This window comes from Dunckerocampus dactyliophorus, chromosome 11 (genome assembly GCF_027744805.1).
Source record: "Dunckerocampus dactyliophorus isolate RoL2022-P2 chromosome 11, RoL_Ddac_1.1, whole genome shotgun sequence".
NCBI classification, from domain to species: Eukaryota; Metazoa; Chordata; class Actinopteri; order Syngnathiformes; family Syngnathidae; genus Dunckerocampus; species Dunckerocampus dactyliophorus.
In genome coordinates, this window is record NC_072829.1 from 24,381,452 (window position 1) to 24,405,240 (window position 23,789).

Genomic DNA, 23,789 nt, shown 5'->3' on the forward strand with positions numbered 1-23,789 from the left:
GATAATTATGGTAATACTAGGGATGTCCGATAATATCGGATATCCCATAAGGCTGTATTAACCGTATTGTACTGTACTGTAAGTTCATACTTCAGCATGAAAAAGCAACCTTTTTCATTCGCCAATAATACCCAAACATTAAACATTAAACATTGATTGAACAACGTCACCACGGTGATGTGAAAACTTTACCATCACATTCTGTGAGTTTCAATACTGTAACTTTGAACAATAAACCACAAAGGTTATTGCCGAAACAACTTTTCAGTGTCAGTGTCATTTCCTCTTCTCAAAACTTTAAATCACGTGGGCCCCCGACCTCGGCGACTTCCCCTTTTGTTACGCAGCAATACTGACACTGGCTATTTACTTTCCCCTCGAGAGGCTGCGTGAGGAGAAAACTCAGTGTTCATTATTTGGACATGACCATTTGATCAGCCATGGATCGAGACGAGCTGGCTTTATCGTCGTCATCAGCAGCAGCAGACAAACACAAAGAATCATCAGTGCGAGGAGAAATCAACTTCCCAGAGGGAACCAAACCATCTGAAGTCGTATGGTATGTATGATCTGCATAGAACTTATCATACAATCTCATACAATAGCTGACAAGACTAGAGTCAATAAGAAACCCAGGAGGCATTTTGTCATGACTACGTTCTATCTAGCTCCATCTTCTCATCCATGTATCCATTTTCTACCACTTAGCCTATTCATGTCTATTAAAGGTACATTTGTGCGATTATTACTGAGATTTTGGTGAATACTTCCATCATCGATCACCTTTTCTGGCAGTCACATGTAGTAAAAAAAAAAAACATGTTTCTAAAGGAAGAGGCGGAGTAAAGAGTTAGTGTGGACTTTCCAGTGAGGTCATCACATAATGACAAATCTCTTTTTTTTTTATAAGCTCACGTCAAGTCATCAGCTTGAGGTCGCATGTTTTTTTTGTCAATACTACGGTTCTGCTTTTAATACGAGATTATGTGCAGTCAATTACCCTTAGATAGAGGCAAACTAGACCCTCTTTATCATAGAACATGACAGGGTATTAACATATTGCTGTGCAAGGCAGTGCTGTTTTGGTGTCTTTCCAAGACAGCGTGTGATTGGAAATGTTGTTAAACTGGGTCACAGTGTTTATCAGCTGTCTAAGGAAGCAGAAAAGAAGAAAGAGATATCTAGATCAATGTGTGCTATGTTGTCCCAGATGGACAAAGCTCTGACTCACCATGACGGGGCTTTGGTCTTGGGACGATGTTGTAGGCTACATGTACTTTCAAATGTTTCTACTCTACAGCAGATCACACATTGGCGATTTAGCGTTCACGGCCCCGCAAATTTGCAGATGTTTGGTCAAAAAAGTAGGTTTTAAATGTTTTTTTCTCCAATTAACCTAACATGCATGTTTTGGGAATATGGGAGGAAGCCAGAGTACCCGGAGAAAGCTCACGCACGCACAAGGAGTATTTTCCAATGGGGAAACAAACCCACATCCCCTGACTGTTTGGACAACATGCTAACCACTAGGCCACCGCGCAGCAGAAATAGCAAAACAGCAAAAGTGTTTGTATGTGTGAATGTGAGTGTGAATGGTTGTTTGTCTACACTGTATGTGCTCTGCGATTGGCTGGCAACCGGTCCAGGGTGTACCCCGCCTCTCACCCGAAGTCGACTGGGATAGTCTCCAGCATACCCCCACGACCCTAGTGAGGACACGCGGCATAGAAAAAATATTTTTTTTGTTTCTCAGAAAATAGGACGTTTTTTTAGCAGAGAAACACATTCACTATAAGTCGGTAACAGTTTATAGATACGGGATAATAGAGATCAAATATACATCATATACGTGCCACTGTTAGAAAGACCACAATTTTTACATGCTCATGTCTTTATTAGGGCTGTCAATTAATTCTAAAATGTTTCAGTCTTCAAATTAATTTGTGATTAATGACCATTTGCAACTATGTCTGAAATATTCCCAATTTTATTGTATTTTATCAACAGAACATGATTCTATGCAGTATATTTGTATGTTTTAACAGCTCCAAATAAACTGGAAATTTTAAATCAAGCTAAAAGATACCACATGTCTGAAAATCTATTTGCCTAACAATGGTCTCTTGAATAGTAGGGGAACATTTGAATCGCACTTTCACCGTGTTGTTGTGAGCAATGAGGGGTTGCGTTCAAAAACACCACGCAGTTCAAGTTGATTTCACATAGTTTGAGTGTATTTTCTGGGACTCCGAGCATACTTAATTGCTCAAAGGAATATGCACTTATTGTTTTTCTTTGGTTTTCCTGTTTATTTACACCACACATTCACGCATTCTAAAGATCATGTTTGGAATTTGGAGTGTCTGTGAATGTACCTCGAAAATGAGGAAGTGTTGTTCCCAGAACGAGTGGATAGATGTGTTGGTCAGTTGACATAAAGTGTGCCCTCCGGAAGTATTAGAACAGAGAGGTCTTTTTTTTTTATTTAAATTTCTGCTATAGATTGAAAACATTTGGGTTTGACATCAAAATACGGGAACCGACAGTAACATTTCAGCTTTTATTTCCAGGTGTTTACATCTGGATTGGACCCACTATTTACGACATAGCGACTTTTGTTTGAACCCACCCCATGTTTCATGTGAGCAAAAGTGAAAAATGTGACTGACAGGTGGGTTTTGTTGCCAAGGCGTATCCGATTCAATCAATACATAGCTGCTAGCTTCAGAATGGGTTTGCCTGTGTAGACTGCATTTAACGGTGAAAACAACATGAAAGCCAGAGAGCTGTTTACAGTATAGGTTGTATGGTACGGTATGGTATGGTATGGTATGGTATGGTATGGTATGGTATGGTATGGTCTGGTCTGGTCTGGTCTGGTCTGGTCTGGTCTGGTCTGGTATGGTTATTTGTTTCAGACGTGTAACAAGTTACATGAAGGAACATCCCATAGTTACATTTGAGCAATTCAACATGTCTGAAAAAAAGAGTAGGAAGACGCAGAGTTTATATTTAATCCTATCCCTCCCCGATGTCTATTCCTGATAAGTACTTCACATCATAAACTTTTACTTGTTGACCCTCAAAATATTTCACTTTCCGACATTTGTCATTTGCATTTATTTTTCCACTTCCTGTTAAAAAAAAATCAAGAAGCAAATAGGAGTTAAAATAATGTCACTATCAACCTTGTGCAGTATTAAGGGAATCAGCAGCATAGAAAATGGATGGATGAATGGATGGAAATATGAAAATGCATCCTAAAATTGCATAATGTAAGTTATAAAATGTTTGTGATTCAGCACATGAAACGACCCAGTGCATGAGAATACGGTATCATAAGGCTGGGGAGACTTTGACAGTTCATGTACAACATGCACGACTTGTATATTCAGTCAACATTAAAAGCATAACATGTATAATCAATCCATTATTCATAGTGATTTTTGAGACTCCTGTTTCAATACTGAGCACATTCTAACAACCCGCAAATGATTCCCGTCTTGTACAGTATGTGAACGTGGCATTAAAAAGACCTCCATCTTTTCTTTTTTTTTTCCTTGCCGTGACCTGACAGTACAGTCCTGAAAGCTATGCAACTCTCATCGAGCAGTGGAGTGCACGTGCAGTAAGTGGATGAAAGCAAGTGTATTTGCGGGGGAGTCTGGCCTTAAGGGAGATGAGGGTTGCAGTTCCTCCCAGTCTTTATCTCAGTGAGTCCTACGGCATGCTTGTGTGAGGACGCCCAGGGGTGCTACATGCAGAGATGTGTGTGTTCTTCCAGGAGCATGTACCGTACACCCCCTCTGGGCTTCACATTCCCTCCCTGTAGGCTATTGCTCTCAGACAAGACCTCACAACATGGCCACTGCACAGGGAGCGGTTCTGTATAACTAATCCCTGTTAATATTTACTGTGTTTAGTATCCAAAATGCTGCCATAGAGTTCACCATTTTCTATAAAATGGTAAACATATTTTGTTTGTGCGTGCCTAATACATATGTGTGTGTGTGTGTGTGTGTGGGTGATAATAATGGCTCAGGTTTTATTCTCTGAAAGTGCACTCACTCTACGCGAGTGGGTGTTAAAAAGTACCCTGAGGCTCTTTTGTGCATATATGTGTTTGCTTTTATTAATGGAAATCCTCTGCTAATGCTCTGCACCATGACTTTGTAAAGGTCATCTGTACTGTATCTATGTGTGTGTGTGTGTGTGTGCAGGTCAGACGCTGTGTGTCCAGAAGGTGACAGGTCACTGTCCGAGGACCAACATGTCACTGAGAGTATGAGCATCACCTCGGCAGACCAGGAGAAGCTGCTGCTCCTCAACAAGAACACAGAGCTCCGCAGAGTCAACAAAGAGGTACAGCTTCTGTGCTGCTGTACTCTTGCTGCACAGCCCATGCTGGAAATGACACAGTTTTCTGTGAAAACCAGAGGGGGACGTAGGCGGTGTGTGAAAAATTGCAGCTGAGGTGTGAAGAATCATTAAATGAAATGACATTTTTTTTTTCCTCAAATCATTCATCCTTGAGCTACTTTCACATTTTTTAGAAAGAAGAAATATGATTCTGTCAACGGGTTTAAATATTATTTATTGCCGTTTCATATAAATTCACTCTCTGGTCAATGCTCAATATGACAACACTTTTAATGCAATGGTGGGTAAAACAAATATTGAGTGATGAAAAAGGGAAACCAGTCGAAAGAGAGTAGCGTGATAGAGCTGGTCAGTACCGGAATTACCGTGGTTAATGATCCGAATATTTGCACTGAATCTGGAGTCTCGTGTCTCCATTAATCCAGATCCTGTGTGTCCTCTGACTGGCTTCTGCTAAGTACACAAATTCAAATAGTATATCTCAGCGTAAGTCACTGCTTTTCTGTTGATCACGGTTGCAAAATAACCCAAAATGGAGCCAAAGACGGTTGCAAGTGCCAACATTTTGATAAAGAAGCTGAGAAACAATATTGAATTCAAGAAATAACTCATAGCAAAACACCGAGGTGGTGTCTGTGTAGATCTTACTGCCACATCGTGTCTTTGTCAACAACACGTCTTCAGTGAAGGTAAAACTTACCTTAAATGTTCATTTGTCCCTTTCCTTCACCATTTATATGCATTTAGAATTGTTTTAAAGCTATAACTAACTAGTTAGCTTGGTAGCTTGCTAATGCTTACAGCAGTGGCCATCTCTTGTGTCCCTTTAGAGATCCCGTAGCCCGCACATAAGAGTTGCGCAATGTGGTGTAAACAAAGACAGTCGTAAGGAAGGATGGATGATAGACTCACGTCGATGCCATACGATCGACTCACATTGTGTTCGAGATACTACAACAGGGGTAGGGAACCTATGGCTCGGGAGCCAGATGTGGCTCTTTAGATGACTGCATCTGGCTCTCAGACATTTCTTAACACCATAAAATGTGTTTTATTTCAATTTGTTTTCCTGACATTTTAAAGTAAAACATGACAGAAATCAGTGTTAAAAATAACATTTAAAATATGCATTCTAATGCATTTTAATCCATTTGATTTTGTAGCGCAATGCCAGCTGTCCTTCCCATTTTCCAGTGTCAGACACCAAAACTTGATTATTGGGGTCGTCCCTCCTTTAATCCTTCAGCTAGCTAATTGTGCAGAGACAACCCTTTTGACGAAAAATGGAAAGAAAGATACGGAGTAGCGCGCAAAACCATGCAGCAGCAGAAGTTGCATTAATGGTAAAAAGTAATGTATTTATTATTGGTTAGCTTCAATATAACATTTTTATTAAAAGAATAAATTCAGAGACTTATTAAATTCTAAAATTGTTGGTCTTCCTTAAATATACACACATTTGGTTGTATTCGGTGTTGAAACATGATATGGCTCTCACGGAAATACATTTTTAAATATGTGGCTTTCATGGCTCTCTTTGCCAAAAAGGTTCCCGACCCCTGTACTACAACAACAATGAACTTTCCCAATGCTAACGTGTGTTATTATGTCTTGTTATTGCTTATCATGTCCACTATATTAGGTACGAGTATAAACGTGACTATCGGGGTGTTGTTTCATGGGGGCTCTACGGGGCTCTAATAAGGCTAAAAATGTTTTTAGAAGGTCATAATTAGCTGTTATAATAAATTAGGTGAAATGTTATTTGTATTCTTTATATATATATATATATATATATATATATATATATATATATATAATATATTATAATATATAATATATTATATTGTAGTTAGATTTTATATATAATATATTAAAATTTGCAGCTAATAAAAAGGCCAAATTCAATATCTTATAAAATGTAAAAAATTGTCAAAAAGTTCAATATTGTGAACTACTGGAAGTCAGATACATTTTGCACAATATTTTAATTAATTGAGCTGCGCTTGTATAAAAGTTTATTTTAAAACTCCCATGCGCGTCTGCTGGAATCCGGATCGCTCCTTTGCTGCGTTTGCCCCCGAGCTTTGGAACTCCCTTCCACGCGCGCTAAGGTCTATTGCAGAGCTATCAGTTTTTAAATCTCATTTAAAAGCTCATTTATTCAGACTTGCATTTGACACATGATGGTTATAGGTATTTTAGATGTGATTTAGATGTATATTTATTCAGTTTTAGTTGTTTTTATTAGATCTTATTCCATCTTATCCCTTTCTTATTTCCTATAACTTGCTTTTACTCTTGTGAAGCACCTTGGGCACCATTTGATTTAATTTGATTTGGTCTACTGGACCACAGACGGCAGCTCTGCATTCTCATCCCCCCCCCTTGGGAAACTGGGCAGTTTCCAACAGGATAGGAGCCCAGACACACCTCCAAGGTGACAAGTACCTTGCTGAGGAAGATGAAGCTGAAGGTGGCGGAGTGGCCAAGTATGTCTCCAGACTTGAACCCAATTGAGCACCTGTGGAGCATCCTCATGTGGAGAAGGTGGAGAAGTGCAAGAGGTCTAACATCCTTCAGCTCCTTGATGTCCAAGGAGCCTTCCTGGACGGACTAAACTACGTCCAAGTTTCATTTCTATGTAAATGTCCCTTGAGAAGACGTCCTTTGTCCTTTGTTAATGATGAAATGCTGTGTTGCAGCTAATGAAGCTGAATGAGGAGTGGGACCAGATGTACCGTAGTACCACGCTGAGGCTGCAGCACAGGCTGGAGAGTTTGGAGCAGGAAAACACCACCCTCAAAGACCTAAACAGCAAACTGTTGCTTAAAGTAGAGAATCAGCAGGTAAATGTACATTGATGCATAGGAGGTACATCTGATCATTGAAGTGGTTTGGATTGCTTATCTTCGTATCCTGGGGTGCAGAATGCAAAGGCCTATTACGAGCAGGCACTCATGCTGGAGTTGAAGAAGAATAAAGAGCTCCAAGAATATATCAGGCTGCAGGAGGGCAGAATGCACCAGCAACCCATCCAAAAGGTACCTTCACCTCTTGATTATGTTTTATGTATGATGCATCTATTGTTTATTATTGCAGTGCAATTTCCAGGCAACCAACCTCGACCCCTCATCCCCAAGCCTCCCCTCATCATACGGCCCTCCAGCCTCTTCCAGGCTGGATGTGCTGCTGCTGGGCAAACACCCGAATTGTGGCCCCCAGCAAGAGGTGCAGGATCTAAAAGAGCAGCTAGAAGCACTGCGGTGTCAGGTGAGCTTCTTATGTGGTGAAAGCTGCTCTAAAGTCAACTGTTGCTATGGAGAAAGTGCTTAGAATTAGACGGTCAAATGCACCACCAAGTGGTTGCTCTGCTCTGTTCTCCAATTTCTGCGGGAGCTCATGAGATGAGGGGATATGTAATGATATTGTGTTGGTGATGACACACTGCCACAGTGATGGTGTCTGATGTCAGCAGATTGAGATCTATGCGGCTGAATATCAGATGGAGCACAACAACCACAAATACACGCTGCAGGACAACCGCAGGCTGAGGAGGAAGAGGGAGGAGATGCGCCAGCAGGTGGAGCTGCTGCGAGAGCAGGTTGTGTTTAATCATGGTGGTTTTACATGACTTCAGTCGGCTACATACCAGGAAAACTACAGAAAAGGGGCTTTAAATTTCTCTTCCAACGACAGTGCTCCATATTGTACTCACACATGATTCATTCTAAAACAAACAAAACTTCTGACAAAGACAAGTTGTCTAGAGATTCATACATGCGAACCAACAGGTGGCGCCAAACAACTTCTCCCCAAGCGAGTTAGAACTTTTCTTCCTGTCACTCACACACATCATTGACCAGGTGCGATGTAGCCTTGACACAGAGACCCACGGGGAAAAAAAGTGTCTTAAAGGAGAAGGAGTTACAGTATGATGCTAATTTTCCGATAATGATGATCAGTGAAGCAGAGTCTCCAAACTGTCGAGCAGCAAAATCATCTTATATTTGGGGTTGTCTTATTTTTGGAAGTGTGTTTTATCTATAACCATAATTATTCACTGGGGGAAAAGTGAATATATACAGTACACACACACACACACACACACACACACACACACACACACACACACATATCCACGTACAATTGATTATCTATTTTAAATACTGAATGCTTTTAAAAAAATCAGTATTGAGCCCCATTTTATTTTTTTTTTGTCAATTTTCCCTTTTTGATCCGTACATTGTCTTCATTTTATTAAATTTTTTTGTACCCCACCTCTCGCCCGAAGTCAGCAGGGATAGACTCCAGCATACCCGTGACCCGAGTGAGGATAAGCAGCATAGGAGATGGATGGATGGATGCAGTTTGGCATTCGTTGATCAGAAACCATAATTTTTTGTTCATTGCTCGCAACAATATATACAAAATATCAATAAATATAAAATATCTATCTGAAAGAAAGAAAAACAGTACTGACTGCCGATTTCATTTAATTAATGAATTTACCACGTGAGGATCACGGGAGAACTGGAGCCTGACGTGACGCTGACCATATTTTAAATGATTTTCCTAGCTTGCTTTATTTTACTCGGAATTATATTTTTAATTGTGTTTTTAATTGGATATTCTTTTAATCATAGCTCAAAGTGTATGAGGACGACTTCCGACGTGAGCGGTCTGACAAACAGATGCTGCAGAGGCTGCTGTTGAAAAAAACACCTCCTGACAGGGAACCAGCGCTCGTGCAACGCTGCAATAACGAATGGCAGCCACAAGAGGGAGACAAATGGACACAGACCGGAGCGAGAGTCCATCCGCAGGTGGAGCAGCACCACCCCCTCTGTCCCAAGCACTCGAAATAGGGACAAGGACTGAGGAAACCATTGTGCTGTACTCGGAAATTAGTCATGTCCCAGAACACATAAAAGAATGAATGCGGACTAAAAAAAAAACAAATATGATGTCCTTCCACTGTAACCTTTTATGGGATCATAATTTATGACCCCAGTTGTGGCCCTCACTCACTTGCATTTATACTTGTGTTAAAATAAGAAGAAATGCAAAACACATCCAAGTTATAATCAAGTAAGATTAAAAACAAAATGTAAACATAACATTTTCACACATGAAAGCACACTTGTATATCTTGCTATATGTTTACTTTGTTGTCTGACTGGTCAGAGTTCTATCATTATAAATCCTGTAAAATATCATTTCCTTGATTACACAAGATCGTATCATGTGTGAGCACAGTGACTGCTGACTAGTCATAAGGCCATGAATTAATCCTAAATGTCTATTAAATAGAGAGTTGCACAGTTAAGAAAGAGAGTGAAAAGCTTCAGTGTTTGCTCCACTAACTATTGTTCCCTTTTCTTTCTCTGGCATTAAAAAGCACCGACAAAACGAGTTTCTCTTTGTTCAACAGTAGTTACAGCATCACGGGTTTCAGATTACTTACAAGGAAATTCATGTTACCTCACACTATTATTGTGTAACCACATTATTATGATGTAACCACATCACTCTGACTATAATAAGATCATGTAGACTATCAGTTATTATTCGGCCTGTCAAATGGTTTAAAAAAGCATCATATTAATCATGGTTTTCAAATCCATTAATCGTGATGAATCACCGTTTGTGTAATGTGCCTATTTTTACTGTATTTTATGAACAGAAAGATAAATGACAGGACAGGATTAGGAGTACGTGAACCATAAATCAAGCTAATCAAACGATCAAGCTAAATGACAGCACACGCCTCTGAAAATGTATTTGCCTAACACTAGTCTCTAGCGGAACACTTGAATCACACTTTAACTGTGTTATTAAGCGTGCTGGGGGGTTGCATTCAAAGACACCGATTTATTTAAGTTCAATTCACAAGTTTTGAGTCCATTTTCTGGGATTTCCAAGCATACTTAAATGCAGCAAACTGTACTTCCGCATTAAGTCATTCAATCCCAACCATTTTTCCAAAGACAAACGCTAGGGTACCGGCCAATTTTGACGATTTTGACTGATCTTTCAAGGCACACTACTAAAAGAAAGATTAAAATCCCGTCTTTCGTCAGAAAAAAAAGTTTTCCTCTACCTTTTTCCTTTTTACCCTTGGTAATCAGCAGTTGAACATAGGTTAGTTTCAGGAAAGTATCATAGAAAAGGGAGAAAAGCAGCTTTTTGTGGAAAGATACATTTCAAACATAACTTTCACTCTGACACACATTTTCTTTTGCTTTTGTCAAAGCTCAAATATCGAAACAAGTATACCAATAAGACCGGTTGTTTTACATCAAAATTACAATTTATTTACAAATATAACACCATGAGCTCGTTACAATTTTCACCTTTGGAACAGAACTCTGTGTGTGCCCGCGTGTGTGTGTGCGTGTGTATGCGTTAAAATTTCCCTACAATATGTTCCTCCTTCCTGTCATATGTGATTTTTCCATCTACATCACGTGTCGATGGAGGGCCGAGACACTGCAGGGTTTCTCTCCAACCGGTTTCTCCAGCAGGAGATTTAATCGATGAGCTCATTACTTCAGATTGAAGGAGGTGTTGATCATTAAAATCACCTGTTTTGGTTCACAGCTGGAAAGAAAACCCGCAGTGTCTCGGCCCTCCGTGGCACAACTTTGACACCCCTGATCAGCATGATCCTTGCCGAGCTCTTATCAAATGCACTTCTGCCAACTTGTGGCTGTTTTTATGGCTTAAAATTGTTCCGAAAGCGAAATGCATCAGTGGAGAGCTGCGTCAACAACCTCTTTTTGCCTCTAGAGAAAAAAAAACGTAAAAGACTTATAAATACATTGTTGACATCGGGCGTTCGGGTTGATAAAAACGTACAAATACGTCTTTGGTATTGAATGAGTTAGGAGTTATGAAGTGATTGACAAGAATATCCACTGACTCTTTTTCTTTCTGTTTAAATAGACCACACATACTTGCGTAATAAAGATGCTGTTGTGACGTTCAAAGATGTATATGGTGGTGGATTTGCGCTGCTGTTGGTGTCTTCAAGTCAGAATCAAATGATAAAAGAATGTCAGACTGTGTGTGACTCTGTGGGGGCGCTACACTGTGCCTCCATCTGCTGTCATAACAGAGGCGTGGCCTGGCCAAATGAATGAAATAAATTAGTCACCGCTGTTGATGCATTCCTTTTGACAGCAAATATCTACATGACTACAACACAAGTGACGACACCTCACAGAGAACGTCACCGTCACAATGCACCATTATTCCAGCACTGCCTTAATCCTCTTGGGCATGGAATTCACCAGAGTTGCACAGGTTGTTATTGTCATGATCTTCCACTCCTCCTGGATGACATCACCGGTGGATGTCAGACACCTTGCGCTCGAGGACGTGCCACAGGTGCTCATGACTGGAGACATACGTGGCCACTGCATCCGCTTCAGCTTCCTCAGCAAGGCACTTGTCATCTCGGGGCTCCTTATCATGTCGGAAAACTGCCATGCGGAGCAGTTTCCCAAGGGAGGGTCTCATGCCCTGTTTCACGGTGTCACAGTACATGTTGGAGCTCATGTTTCCCTCAGTGAACCACAGTCAGGCAGCCCCAGACCGTGACGCTGCCACCACCATACTCACTCATACTCACTTGTGTTGCCAGCTATTTAGACAATAATGGCTGCGTGTTGAGTATTTTTCAGTGGCCAGTAAATGTAGACTAATATACAAGCTAAAGTATATCCAAGTTTCATTTTGTTAGTATTTTCTCTGGCAAATATTTACAGTACTGAAATAAAAATGGTTGTTGAAATGTGAGGAGTGTACTCACTTCACAGTTGGGTGCACCTTTGAGTCCCTGCATAAAAGAGCTGTAATAAATAAAAATTGTAAACGTTGAATTTTTCAGAACCCTTCTAAACTAAAGCTGACTGTCTACCATTCAGTCACATCTTGATTGTTTTATTTCAAATTGTGTTTCACAAAGGCAAAATAAAACCTTTAAACCGGTCATCACTTGACCACTCTTGGTCGTTTTTAACAAGGAAGCTTGCATACAAGGTTGCCATGATGGCCTCATTCCTGTAAATGAATCATCACAAGTGGGCCATAGTCAGATTTAAAAAAAGAACACCACGGCACCATGAGCCACCAGGAAGCACACATGTTCTTCCTGGTACATGGGTAATGCAATCATCCCTATGAGTGGGCATAAAATGGGCCAGGTGTGTCATTTATTAAAGGACAGGTTGCATGAAACAATATGCGTCACGGTAGCATTCATTCCTCTGTTCCTTGTAAGATGATAAATATCTCATTATTACTTGTTGAAAGGTACATTTCCAGCTATGCATGATGAAAGAGGGTGTGTATTTCTCTCAGCAGTATAAAATACATCACATACACGCTGCTTTAGATAGAGCACTGCTGAGAGCGCAAGAGACTGGACACACAAACAGGTATGTTGACTCTGTTGCCTTGTTTTGGTGTTGACTTATTCATTACAAAGTAAAAGGTACTCGAACAGGGGTGGGGAAACCATATACAGGTAAAGCCCGCCGTATGTCCCTAGGACGTCTTTATCAAAACGGAAATGGCCCTGATAGGAGGAATGTTTGCCACTCTTGTTCTTGGAGTTGCTATTGGTCAGCAAAATAGTGTGTGACCAAACAAACTGTGTGTTTTTTTCCTATAGAGTCAGGTGGCCCCTTATGTCATGAAAAATACATAAAATAGTTCAGGGAACTATTCTCACTTTTTTATTTTCACTCCAACAGGCTGGAACGAGAACAGGTGAAGCAGTAAACGCGTCCAAGCAGACATGACTACATCCACTAGTGAGCTCCAGGAGACCTACAAGCAGCAGGGCTTCCTCTCAGGCCTGCCGGTGCTGACTGAGACCGAGCTGAGGGAGGCCACGCTCGCCTTTTCCGAGCTGGAGAAAGAATTTGGTAAAAAAAAAAAAAAGAAAAAAAAAAGAAAGAAAGAAAGCTCTTGATAAAGACTTTTATTGGTAAAGTCAAGGAAAAAATGATTAGACAGCCCTTGTTTCTTCAGTTTCTTGTTCATTTTAATGCCTGATAATGCCTGACGCAGCGGTTAATTGTATAAAGGTGTTAATTGGAGCATTTATGGTATTTCAAATTAAAGCACATATTGCTTAAAATTGAGCAAATTGGTCTAACTTGGATTTCAGTTTTATCAGTGCAGGGTTGTTGTGTCAGGAAAGTGAGCTTTATAGTCTTCTCCAGCAAAGACAAGAAACATTAAAAGCAAAGTAGAGGAGTATTCAACATGTGGTAGTATAACAGTAGTAAGTGCAGGCACAGGATGTAAAAGAGTGTCTTCAGATGTTTCTGCCAATTGGTTCTCATGTAGACATGCCCTAACTTTGTGGTCTTGCCTCCAGGTGAGAACTACACCAAGTACAGCCTCCATAATGTTCACCGTCAGTATCCTTGGGTAATGGACCTAACCAAACACCCCCGCATCTTGCAAGTGGTGCAAGCCATCGTGGGCCCTGACGTCATCCTGCTGGACTCCCGCTTCATCTGCAAATATCCAACCCCCAAACCCAGCAGCACTCAGGGCCATGAGGATGAGGAGCTGCCGTATGTGGCTTGGCATCAGGATATGCGGTACGGAGACTTTAGAAAGCAACTACAGACAAAAAGTTGTGTTTTTTTTGTTTCCCGATAAAAATGTCTGATTGTAACTCATTGTTGTCAGGTATTGGGGTATCGCTGGTGGGCCCGTTCTGTCTGTGTGGCTCGCTCTTGATGACTCGGTGAAAGAGAATGGAGCCCTTCGCGTTATACCAGGTAGATGAATGGCTCTTTGTTTTTATACTCTCACACATGCCAACACAGTCGCGGTCACCAGAGGAGATAGATGCAGTGGACAAGCCACATCCCCAAAGCATTCATTCATTATCAGGGTCACGTGTGAGCTGGAGCCTATCCCGGCTGATATCATACCAGTATTTGGAAATTATCAGTGCAGTGATGGAAGAATACATATAGACTAACCTGCAGTTTTGCACATTTTTATTTAATAACCACTGATTCCAAATGTGCTCCCAGGAAGCCACTGTTCTGGCCTATTGCCCCATCACCAAGCCGTACGGCCTGGAAACATGCTGACTGTCAACCAGGAGATCCCGGAGGAGCTTCTTCAAACTGAGGAGGCTGTGCTTTGCCCTCTCTTGGCTGGACAGATGTCTGTAAGTTGAATGTACTTTTCACGGGCGCAGGTGGAATATTTTGAAACATCCTGTCAACAATCTTTACAGATCCACGACGGACTGCTGGTGCACGCCAGTGATGCTAACACATCCCAGAAGAGGCGTTGTGGCTTTGTGATTCGTTACGTTCCCACCTATGCTTACCCCATAGAGGTGAGACCAGCATATAGATGCATTACTGTTACTGATCTGTACTATATCATTTATGGTCTTGATGTGTTAATGGAGATGAAATGGTTGTCTTTTAGGATCCCGACCGTCCCAGGAAATTCCATGCAACACAGTTGGTTTGTGGAACAGACCAATTCAAGCACTTCTCAAGCCAAGCACAATAAAATTGTTGTTTTCAAGAGTAAACAATATCTGTTGGACGAAATAAATAAATGTTAAAATAACCAAACCTGAGGCATGAATTCATTTTTAACACTGAGGGACCATTCTATTATTAGTCACATCCGTACCGCTAATCACATTGAACCGAGTATAAGATGAACCTGAATAAAAGACGACCCCTCTTTTTAAAGGGTGCTTTAGGGGGGAAAAAAACATTGTGGGACAAAGTTAATCTGTTTTTTGTTTGCTGATAACATCACACAACTGTAAACAGATTGCTGCTAATTTCTTTTATCCCATTTCACCATTCCATAACAAAATTAGCATCATAACCATGTTTTTGGTAATGTAACCCACAGTTAAAACAATAACGCTCATTCATATATAAGTGATTAAAATAGATACAGTAAATAAGATAATAAAATGAGTAAAGTGTCCTTTTTGGGGGGCTTTGATTTCTTTTATTGATTGATTGCACGTGAGGTGGTTAATTTAATGAATTTCAGAAGTGATTGTGTGCGGAAAGCACAAAAACTGAAGCATTTACTATTTTTGCCTGATTTAGGGCATTGTGTGGAAAAACTTTCATTTTTGCTCCCATCTTTCATGAGTTGAAGGCAAACAGGTCTATTAGTTAGCCAAGATAATCCATTCACCTCACAGGAGTGGCATGTTTGTTGCTGATTAGACAGCATGATTAATCCCTAGATGTGCCTTAGGCTGGCCACAATAAAAGGCCACTCCAAAATGTGCGGTTTTGGGAGGTATGTGCCCATTGGGCCTCATTCACGAAACGGCCTCATTCACGAAACGTTCTTACACACAAATGTGTTCTTAAAGCCTTCTTACGAAGATTTTTGGCATTCACGAAACGTGTTCGTAACTCACAGTTCTTAGATCTAAGAACAAATTCTACGAACGCTCAGGAGGACTCTTACGCACAAGCAAAGCTTGCACTTTCAATGCGCAATCGCCCTCATGATGGATTTTCCACCCCGATCCCAAAAAATGTAGTGCAAATAAAATATCCCAACAATTATTTATCATCAAAACAACTAAAATATACTCCATCGATAAATATACATTCAAATCCCAATTCATCAAAAAAAAAAAGGCTGGCTGGACGTGCGCTGCGCAGAGAGAGAATGTAAAGGGACCATTAGATTTATTTGCTGAAAGCCACGAATATTTGATGTCCCGCTTCAGGCTTCAGGCTTCCCTCTCTGTTCTTGCAGGTGTGCAGGATCATCAGAATAACATCGCAATGAAACGTGGTGTGCCTATTGCGCACGTAGCACCCCCAGATAACGACATGCGCCCCCAGCCACGTCTTGAGCCAGAGCACGGGGCTGCTGTATTAATTAGGCAGCGTCTAATCAAATGTAACCACAGAAAAATAAATTGTCACACACAAACTATGTATTTTGACTTTATTTTTCCATCATGATTGTGTAAATGTTTTCTAGAGTTTCCGAAATGGTTTGGTTTCTGATTGATGGCCCACCTCCCGTTTCCTCCAGATCCCTCCGGTGCAGTCTAATCTTTTTTTGAGTCTATTTTAAGTCAAAACACTTCTTTTTAACCTCTGCGGTGGTGCGTTTCTCCGTGGAAACGGCATTTATGTTTCCTGCAATGGTGCTCCATGCCGACTCTTTTTGGATGGCCTGATGACCGGTGGATACACGTGAAAATAAGGTGGTCTTGTGTTCGCTCACTCCTTGTAAAAGCACCTCTATTTCAGTAGAATTGAAGTTTTTCTTTCGTTTGTTGTCCAGCTGCTTCTCAGTCTTGCCCTTGCACGTTGCCATCTCCGCCTCCAGCTGCCTGTTGCGCACGGCACATTTTTTACCTTATATAGGAAATAACAGGCAGTGACCTATGCAAATTAGGGCTCACATGCACGGGCATCGCAGTTGGCATTCATCAACCTAAGAACACCGGTGCGAACGATTATCCCTACTTAAGAACGTGTCGTGAATGTGGCGCAGTTTCCAACCCGAGCCTTTTTAAGTACACTTCTTAAGAAGACTTTTAAGAAGATGTTCGTGAATGAGGCCCATTGTTCTCTCATCTCTTGTGACATCCGTGGCATTGTGCTGTCTGGCATGTTTTGCAGTTGCCTTTTATTGTGGCCAGCCTCATGTTAGCATTCATGTTACCTAATCAGCAGTTTTATACCCAACAGGCACGAACAAAGAAAGTATTCAACACTGTGTCCACTCTTTGTTCAATGTGTTTGCAGTATATTTTTATATGGTTATAGCTTGAAATCACTGTGGTCTGTGCGTCATGGCCCTTGAAGTGACAGCACCCTTTCAGGAGAATTTGCATTTCTCCAGGTGTGAGCGACAGGAGGAAAAGCTCTGACTTGCTTGGGGAGAAGTTCTTTGACACCCCCTGCTTGTTTGCATTTAAGACAACCAGTGTTTAGCAGACTTTTCTATGTTTAAATGGGAATAATACATTGCAACACATCTGGTGACTATCGGCATAATTGGAGCATTTACTGTATGTATCGACTGTATAGTTTGATGTGTGTTTTTCTATTTTTTGCTATTTTATTGTTCATTTTGGACATTCAACACACTCACGCAGTACATTACAACAGAGAGACACTTTTGAACATCGGCAGGGTTCACCATGAACCTTCATTTAGCCTCTCAGACTTTGCCTTTCTTCTGCGCCGGGAGAACGCAGCAGCCTGCGGACCTGGTGAGCTGAATACCCGGCGAGCAAAGCATCCGAGGCGTAAACGAGGCAAGCGAGCCGGCCTGCATGCTAGGCTAAAAGCTAGAGCGACGAGGCCACCGCTACCAAGCCTGCTGCTAGCCAACGTCCGCTCTCTTGAAAACAAGATGGACGAACTACGAGCAAGGATTACAGCTCAACGTGAGATCAGGGAATGCTGTGTCCTCACCTTCACAGAAACCTGGCTGACGGAGGATATACCGGACTCGGCGATCCAGTTGGAATCATTTGCTGCTTACCGGGGAGATCGGACTTTAGCGTCTGGTAAACACAGAGGTGGCGGCGTCTGTGTTTACGTAAACAAACGGTGGTGCACAGACGTACAGACGATGGAAAAGCACTGCTCGCAGGACATTGAGCTGCTGATGGTGAAATGCAGACCTTTTTATTTGCCTCGTGAGTTTAGCGCTGTGTATTTAACTGCTGTTTACATCCCACCACGAGCTAACACTGCTAATGCACTAGGCCTCCTGCATGACATCATTGATAAACACGAGACCAAACACCCAGACGCTGTATTTATTATATCTGGCGATTTCAACCACTGTAACCTCAGGACTGTCCTCCCCAAATATTACCAGCATGTGAGCTTTCCCACAAGGGAAAATAACATCCTGGACCAAGTCTACTGCAACATGAAAGGTGCTTTGAAGGCTGTTCCAAGACCCCACTTTGGAAAGGCTGACCACATCTCTATATTCCTTTATCCAACATACAGACAACTTCTTAAAAAAGCTCCCCCTGTACGTACAGCAGTTAAAGTATGGAATGAAGAAACTGATCAAGTACTTCAGGACTGCTTTGGCTGCACAAACTGGGATGTGTTTAAAACTGCAGCGGGGAGGGAAGATTGTACTGTTGATTTGGATGAATATGCTTCTGCTGTTACTGGCTACATTAGCACATGTATAGAGACTGTTACCACCACCAAGTATTACAGAAAATACCCTAACCAAAAACAGTGGATGAACTGTGATGTAAGGGCTAAGCTACGTGCTCGTTCGACTGCATTTGTCATGGGCACCGCTGATGACTACAAAAAGGCCAGATATGACCTGAGGAGGTCCATACGGGAGGCCAAGAGGCAGTACAGACAGAAGCTGGAGGGCTACTATTCCACCTCAGACCCTCGGCGCATGTGGGCGGGGCTCCAGCACATCACAGACTATCGACAGCAGAGTAGCGTAGCCACGTCCAGCCAAACCACACTTCCTGATGAGTTGAATGAGTTCTATGCCCGCTTTGATACCCAAACTCCTGATGAGCAGAGAGGGTGGCTGAACCTGGGGAGCACACAGGACTCACCTCTCATGGTGACATCAGCTGATGTGCGCAGGGTTCTAAACAAAACAAACCCACGAAAAGCAGCAGGGCCAGACAACATCTCAGGACGTGCACTTCGGGTTTGCTCATCAGAGCTAGCTGATGTGCTTGCTGACATATTTAACCTGTCGCTTGCACAAGCATCTGTACCGACCTGCTTTAAGTCCACCACCATAGTGCCCGTACCCAAGAAGAGCAACGTGACCTGCTTGAATGACTATCGCCCTATAGCACTCACTCCTATTGTTATGAAGTGCTTTGAAAGATTAGTCATGACCCACATCAAAAAGAGCATCCCGGCGGCAACCGTGGACCCTCTACAGTTTGCATATCGCCAGAACCGGTCCACGGATGATGCAGTCAACACTGCCATCCACACAGCCCTTTCTCACCTACAGGGCCAGGACACATACGTCAGAATGCTATTTATAGACTATAGCTCTGCATTCAATACAGTCAGCCCCCACAAACTCACAGATAAGCTCCTCACACTTGGCCTGTCTCCCTCCCTCTGTAACTGGGTGTTTAACTTTCTCACAGGCAGGCCCCAGTCAGTCAGAGTCCACAACCGCACATCCAGCTCAAGAATTGTGAGCACTGGGACCCCACAGGGGTGTGTGCTGAGTCCACTCCTCTACACGCTCTTCACCTACGATTGCGTGGCCTCCCAGAACAACACCAGCATCATTAAATTTGCAGATGACACTACAGTCATCGGACTGATCACTGGTGGTGTTGAAACATCATACAGAAGAGAGGTGGCGGACCTCATAGCTTGGTGTCGTGATAACAATCTCCTTCTCAATACAGATAAGACTAAAGAGATGATCATCGACCCAAGAACAAGGGAAAAGGAGCCGCATAGACCCCTGTTTATTGATGAGACTGAGGTGGAGAGGGTGAAAACCTTCAAGTTCCTTGGCACACACATCAGCGAGGACCTCACCTGGTCTCACAACACCCAACAAATTCTGAAGAAGTCCCAAAGGAGACTGTACTTCCTGAGAAGACTGAGGAAATTTGGCATGTCCACCACAATCCTGAGTTGCTTCTACAGATGCACTATCGAAAGTGTCCTTACCGCCTCCATCACTGTTTGGTACGGTAACTGTACAACACGTGATAGGAAGGCACTCCAGCGGGTGATCAAGACCTCACAGAACATTGTTGGGGCAGCCCTCCCCACACTGCAAGACATTTATAAATCTAGAGTCCTACGAAGAACACACAACCTCATCAAGGACAGCACACATCCACAACACTCACTATTCACACTCCTACCGTCAGGCAGACGCTACAGGAGTTTGAAGTCCAGGACCACAAGGCTGGCAAACAGTTTTTACCCACAGGCCATCAGGCTCCTCAACGAAGCACTCGCACACGCCGCACGCAACACACGCACACACTCATAGCACTTTATTTATTTATTTATTTGTATTATTTACTTGTATTAATGTCTCGTCTGTTGTTGTTGCTTAATTTATTGGTATATATGTTTATGTGTTTATGTTTCTTATGTTCTTATTCTTTCATTTGTTTTCTTTCTTTTCTTGGGAGAATGAACAGAATAAGATTTTCATTGCATGGTATAACTGCTGTTTTACCATGCACATGACAATAAAACTCTCTTGAATCTTGATGATATCTTGATGCATTCATTGCTTTATTTCAGCACTATCCACGTGTTCTGACATAGGAATCAGGCAAAGCAATGGTTTGGTTTGCCAACATGTTTATTTCCATCTCTGTAACCCTTTTGTAATGATGCACATATCGATGTACTGTTTCCAACACCAAAGAAAGGAAATGCACAATAGAATGCAACATGAAGACATCTTAAGCAAGTTTAAGAGTTTCTTTAACCATGACGCCGATTCCATCAAAAACTTTATGAATGGGGGCATTGCCCATGAAAGCGGGTGTGGTGACAAGTTTATGCTTGACGTCAACATGTGCTTGCTCCACATCTTTATTCACGTACTTGCAGCCCATCTCCTTCAAGGCGCAGGCGGTCTGGGCGTACGGCCACCTGACAGGGGACAAGTGAGCACGTTACAACTTGCACAACACAACGTGTGATGACAATTATTGTCCAATCACTCACATGTCGCTCTCTGTGTCTTGACCCACTGTGACCTCACAACCAGGCAGGATTTTGGCAGCAAGGACTGGGGAGATGCAGCACAAGGCCAGCGGCTTTCCAGATTTGTGGAAGTCCTGGAGAATCTTCACCACACTTGGCTTGATGATAAAGTTCTTATTGCTTACTGCCCAGTCACTCAGGTTTTTGGCTACACCAAAACCACCTGAATAAGAGAACCCAAGGAGATACAATAAGTCAGAGGTAAAAAGACACAAATGTGAATGTTAGAAATTATTTCAGCTTTCTGCTTAAATAATCTTTGTAAATGTCTTCTTGTAATATGATGACTTTGTTCCCATATTACAACTTTTTCTTGAACCTAATTTTGCAAAAACTTTATTTTGCTTTGTTTGTGTCTCATAATGTTAGGACTTAAAAAAACATATTTTTTCTTTAATATTTCAACTCTATGCTACTAAAACTATATTATTTTTTTTTACTATCATAAAATTGTGGCTTTTTTCTCTTAATATTTGGACTTCTTATTTTGATTCTTTATTCCTTTTTCCATTTCTGCTGTTGCTTTTGTTTTTTTAATTGTCCAACTATTTCACTTTCTTCTTCTAAATGATCTTGCATTAATATTCTGACTTTATTCCAATATTTTCACTTTATTCCCATAATATTACAACTTTTGCCCCAAATTATTTTTCCAAAAATTACAACTTTATTTTGTTTTGTTTGTTTTTCATAATATTACAACTTAAAAAAAGAGATTTTTTTAAATTTAATATTTCAGCTTGATGATAATAAAATGATGTCATCTTTCCTCATAATATCACAACAATATTCCCGTAAAATTACATTTTTCTCATTACATTTTGATTTCTATTCTTGTAAAATTAGTGCTGATTTTCCCATTTTTGCTGTTATTGTTTCTTTTTTTCCTCTTTTTTGAAAGTGCTGTGGACAGCTGCAGACCGCAAATGGCCCCTGGGCTGCACTTTGGACACCCCTTACTTATAGATCAATAAATAGCTGCAACCGTAATGCAACAAAATCTTACCAGGGATGATGACAGCATCAAAAGCTGACACATCTAACTTGGCCAAATCTGTAATGTCCCCCCTGGCGATGCGGGCGCTCTCCTGCAGGATGTTCCTCTTCTCCTCTGTAGGCTTCCCCTCAGAATGATTGACAACATGCATCTGGTCTTCATTGGGAGCAAACATCTGTACCTGGGGGAGGACTTCATGTGTTTATCATTCCAAAGCTTTTGCATGTTATGAAAGCACACAGTATAGAAATTGTTTAATGCTGCTTACTTTGGCTCCAGCTCGACTCAGATGAACGAGGACAGCGGAGGCCTCATGGATCTCTGTGCCATCGTACACGCCACAGCCCGAGAGAATAACAGCTACACGCTTTGCCATGGTACCGCTCTAACACACACACACACACAATTAGGTGCAGTCTCAGGTGGGTTGATGTTTATGACAGCCAAGTGCAACCCAGAAGAGCAAATCCCTACTCCTTTTTGGACATGTTTAATTGCGGAACTCCAACGTTCCTTATTGTGACTTTGTTGACCATGTTGCCAATGAACTGAAGCATTACTGATGACCGTGCTGAGTGAATACCAGTTAAACCACAGCAGTAGTCCAAAGTTTGGACATGCTTTCGTATTCAATAGCACGTGAAAATGTAAACTTTTGAATGCTACTGCACACCAGCGGCAACTTCTGCTCTTTAATATCAGTTTAGGGTGTCGACTTCACACACATTGTGGTCAAGTTCTTTTGTGATTTAGCCTGACTGAACCTGAAAAGGCTGAGTAGATCCCAGAGGATGCTCTATCAACTCAACTCCAGGAGAGCTTCTGAGTTTATTTCACATCTCAACTATTTAGACGGGCTCGTCAAGTTAAGTTTATAGCATAAAATTGCCATTCAGTCTAAACATTTTTCAGTGCCTACATTAGTATTTCTATCTAACAGTATCTATGTATCTTACAGCCAACAATAGTTATGACATACCAGTGGTGTCCTTACTCAACAACTACTTTCTTCACAACTAGCTTCTTCATTCCAATCATTCCACATAGTTATCAGTAGTATCGTCATCATCATATTAGTGTCAATGTTATGACAGAATGAATGTATTAACTATTGGTGGTAGTCATCTGCTGTTTAATATTTAACAGCATTTCCAAGTAGGTCCATTTTGACATAAGACACTACTGTACTAATGGAGACGTATTTGGTGTGTGGTGTGCAAAGATCTTTGAAAGTTTAGTAAGCACAAAATGACACATTTCATCCTTTTACCTAAAAAAAAAGTTGTACTTAAAAAAATGCACCAATGTTGTTGACATTCTTTTTTTTTTTACTGTAAAATCTACAGAAGAATGAAAAAGCAACAATCACTATCTATCTATCTATCTATCTATCTATCTATCTATCTATCTATCTATCTATCTATCTATCTATCTATCTATCTAACATCACATTTTAACAAATGCACAAACAAAATCCTCACCTTGAAAGGTAATCCTAGCTGCACAGTGTGTCTCAGAGTCTCTGTGTGTGTGTGCGTGTCTGCTCGCCAGGAAGAGATGTGACACCTGTAAGTTACCCTCTCCTTTTTATTTGCTTGTCCAGTCTCCTCCCACTAGAAAGGATGACTTCATCTATT

General features: G+C 41.4%; 3 protein-coding genes across 4 annotated transcripts; 2 read left to right on the forward strand and 1 right to left on the reverse strand.

The window, feature by feature from the left end:
* The first annotated feature begins 360 nt into the window (after positions 1–360).
* Positions 361–9,749, forward strand: si:ch211-153b23.7 (uncharacterized). 2 transcript variants are annotated; one of them, XM_054792331.1, is made up of 7 exons: positions 361–559; positions 4,221–4,362; positions 7,086–7,229; positions 7,311–7,424; positions 7,483–7,653; positions 7,859–7,984; positions 9,027–9,749. In XM_054792331.1, the coding sequence occupies exons 1-7, from the start codon at positions 441–443 to the stop codon at positions 9,246–9,248; spliced, it is 1,038 nt and encodes a 345-aa protein (XP_054648306.1). In that variant the 5' UTR covers positions 361–440; the 3' UTR covers positions 9,249–9,749. The 2 variants fall into 2 exon arrangements, with proteins under 2 accessions (XP_054648306.1, XP_054648307.1); XM_054792332.1 differs by having other exon boundaries at positions 7,495–7,653.
* Positions 9,750–12,807: 3,058 nt separating this feature from the next.
* zgc:174917 (uncharacterized protein LOC565650 homolog) lies at positions 12,808–14,980 on the forward strand. The gene is made up of 7 exons (XM_054792701.1): positions 12,808–12,824; positions 13,143–13,316; positions 13,775–14,003; positions 14,095–14,186; positions 14,448–14,587; positions 14,657–14,761; positions 14,857–14,980. The coding sequence occupies exons 2-7, from the start codon at positions 13,187–13,189 to the stop codon at positions 14,941–14,943; spliced, it is 783 nt and encodes a 260-aa protein (XP_054648676.1). The 5' UTR covers positions 12,808–12,824; positions 13,143–13,186; the 3' UTR covers positions 14,944–14,980.
* Positions 14,981–20,676: 5,696 nt separating this feature from the next.
* Positions 20,677–23,742, reverse strand: si:ch211-153b23.5 (uncharacterized protein LOC321177 homolog). Its single transcript, XM_054793095.1, has 5 exons — positions 23,634–23,742; positions 22,421–22,537; positions 22,162–22,333; positions 21,117–21,318; positions 20,677–21,041 (listed from the first exon to the last, which is right to left on the reverse strand). Exons 2-5 carry the CDS (start codon positions 22,526–22,528, stop codon positions 20,849–20,851), a joined length of 675 nt encoding a protein of 224 aa, XP_054649070.1. The 5' UTR covers positions 22,529–22,537; positions 23,634–23,742; the 3' UTR covers positions 20,677–20,848.
* Between the last annotated feature and the right edge of the window lie 47 nt (positions 23,743–23,789).

Bases quoted from the DNA above. Each gene is read 5' to 3' on its own strand.
- si:ch211-153b23.7 (XM_054792331.1), top strand. From the start codon at position 441: ATGGATCGAGACGAGCTGGCTTTATCGTCGTCATCAGCAGCAGCAGAC. The intron at 7,230-7,310 runs GTAAATGTACAT...CCTGGGGTGCAG, and splicing joins TTAAAGTAGAGAATCAGCAG to AATGCAAAGGCCTATTACGA. The intron at 7,654-7,858 runs GTGAGCTTCTTA...TGATGTCAGCAG, and splicing joins TAGAAGCACTGCGGTGTCAG to ATTGAGATCTATGCGGCTGA.
- zgc:174917 (XM_054792701.1), top strand. From the start codon at position 13,187: ATGACTACATCCACTAGTGAGCTCCAGGAGACCTACAAGCAGCAGGGC. The intron at 14,187-14,447 runs GTAGATGAATGG...ATGTGCTCCCAG, and splicing joins AGCCCTTCGCGTTATACCAG to GAAGCCACTGTTCTGGCCTA. The intron at 14,762-14,856 runs GTGAGACCAGCA...GTTGTCTTTTAG, and splicing joins CCTATGCTTACCCCATAGAG to GATCCCGACCGTCCCAGGAA.
- si:ch211-153b23.5 (XM_054793095.1), bottom strand. From the start codon at position 22,528: ATGGCAAAGCGTGTAGCTGTTATTCTCTCGGGCTGTGGCGTGTACGAT. The intron at 21,319-22,161 runs GTAAGATTTTGT...TCTCTTATTCAG, and splicing joins TGATGCTGTCATCATCCCTG to GTGGTTTTGGTGTAGCCAAA. The intron at 21,042-21,116 runs GTGAGTGATTGG...GTCCCCTGTCAG, and splicing joins CAAGACACAGAGAGCGACAT to GTGGCCGTACGCCCAGACCG.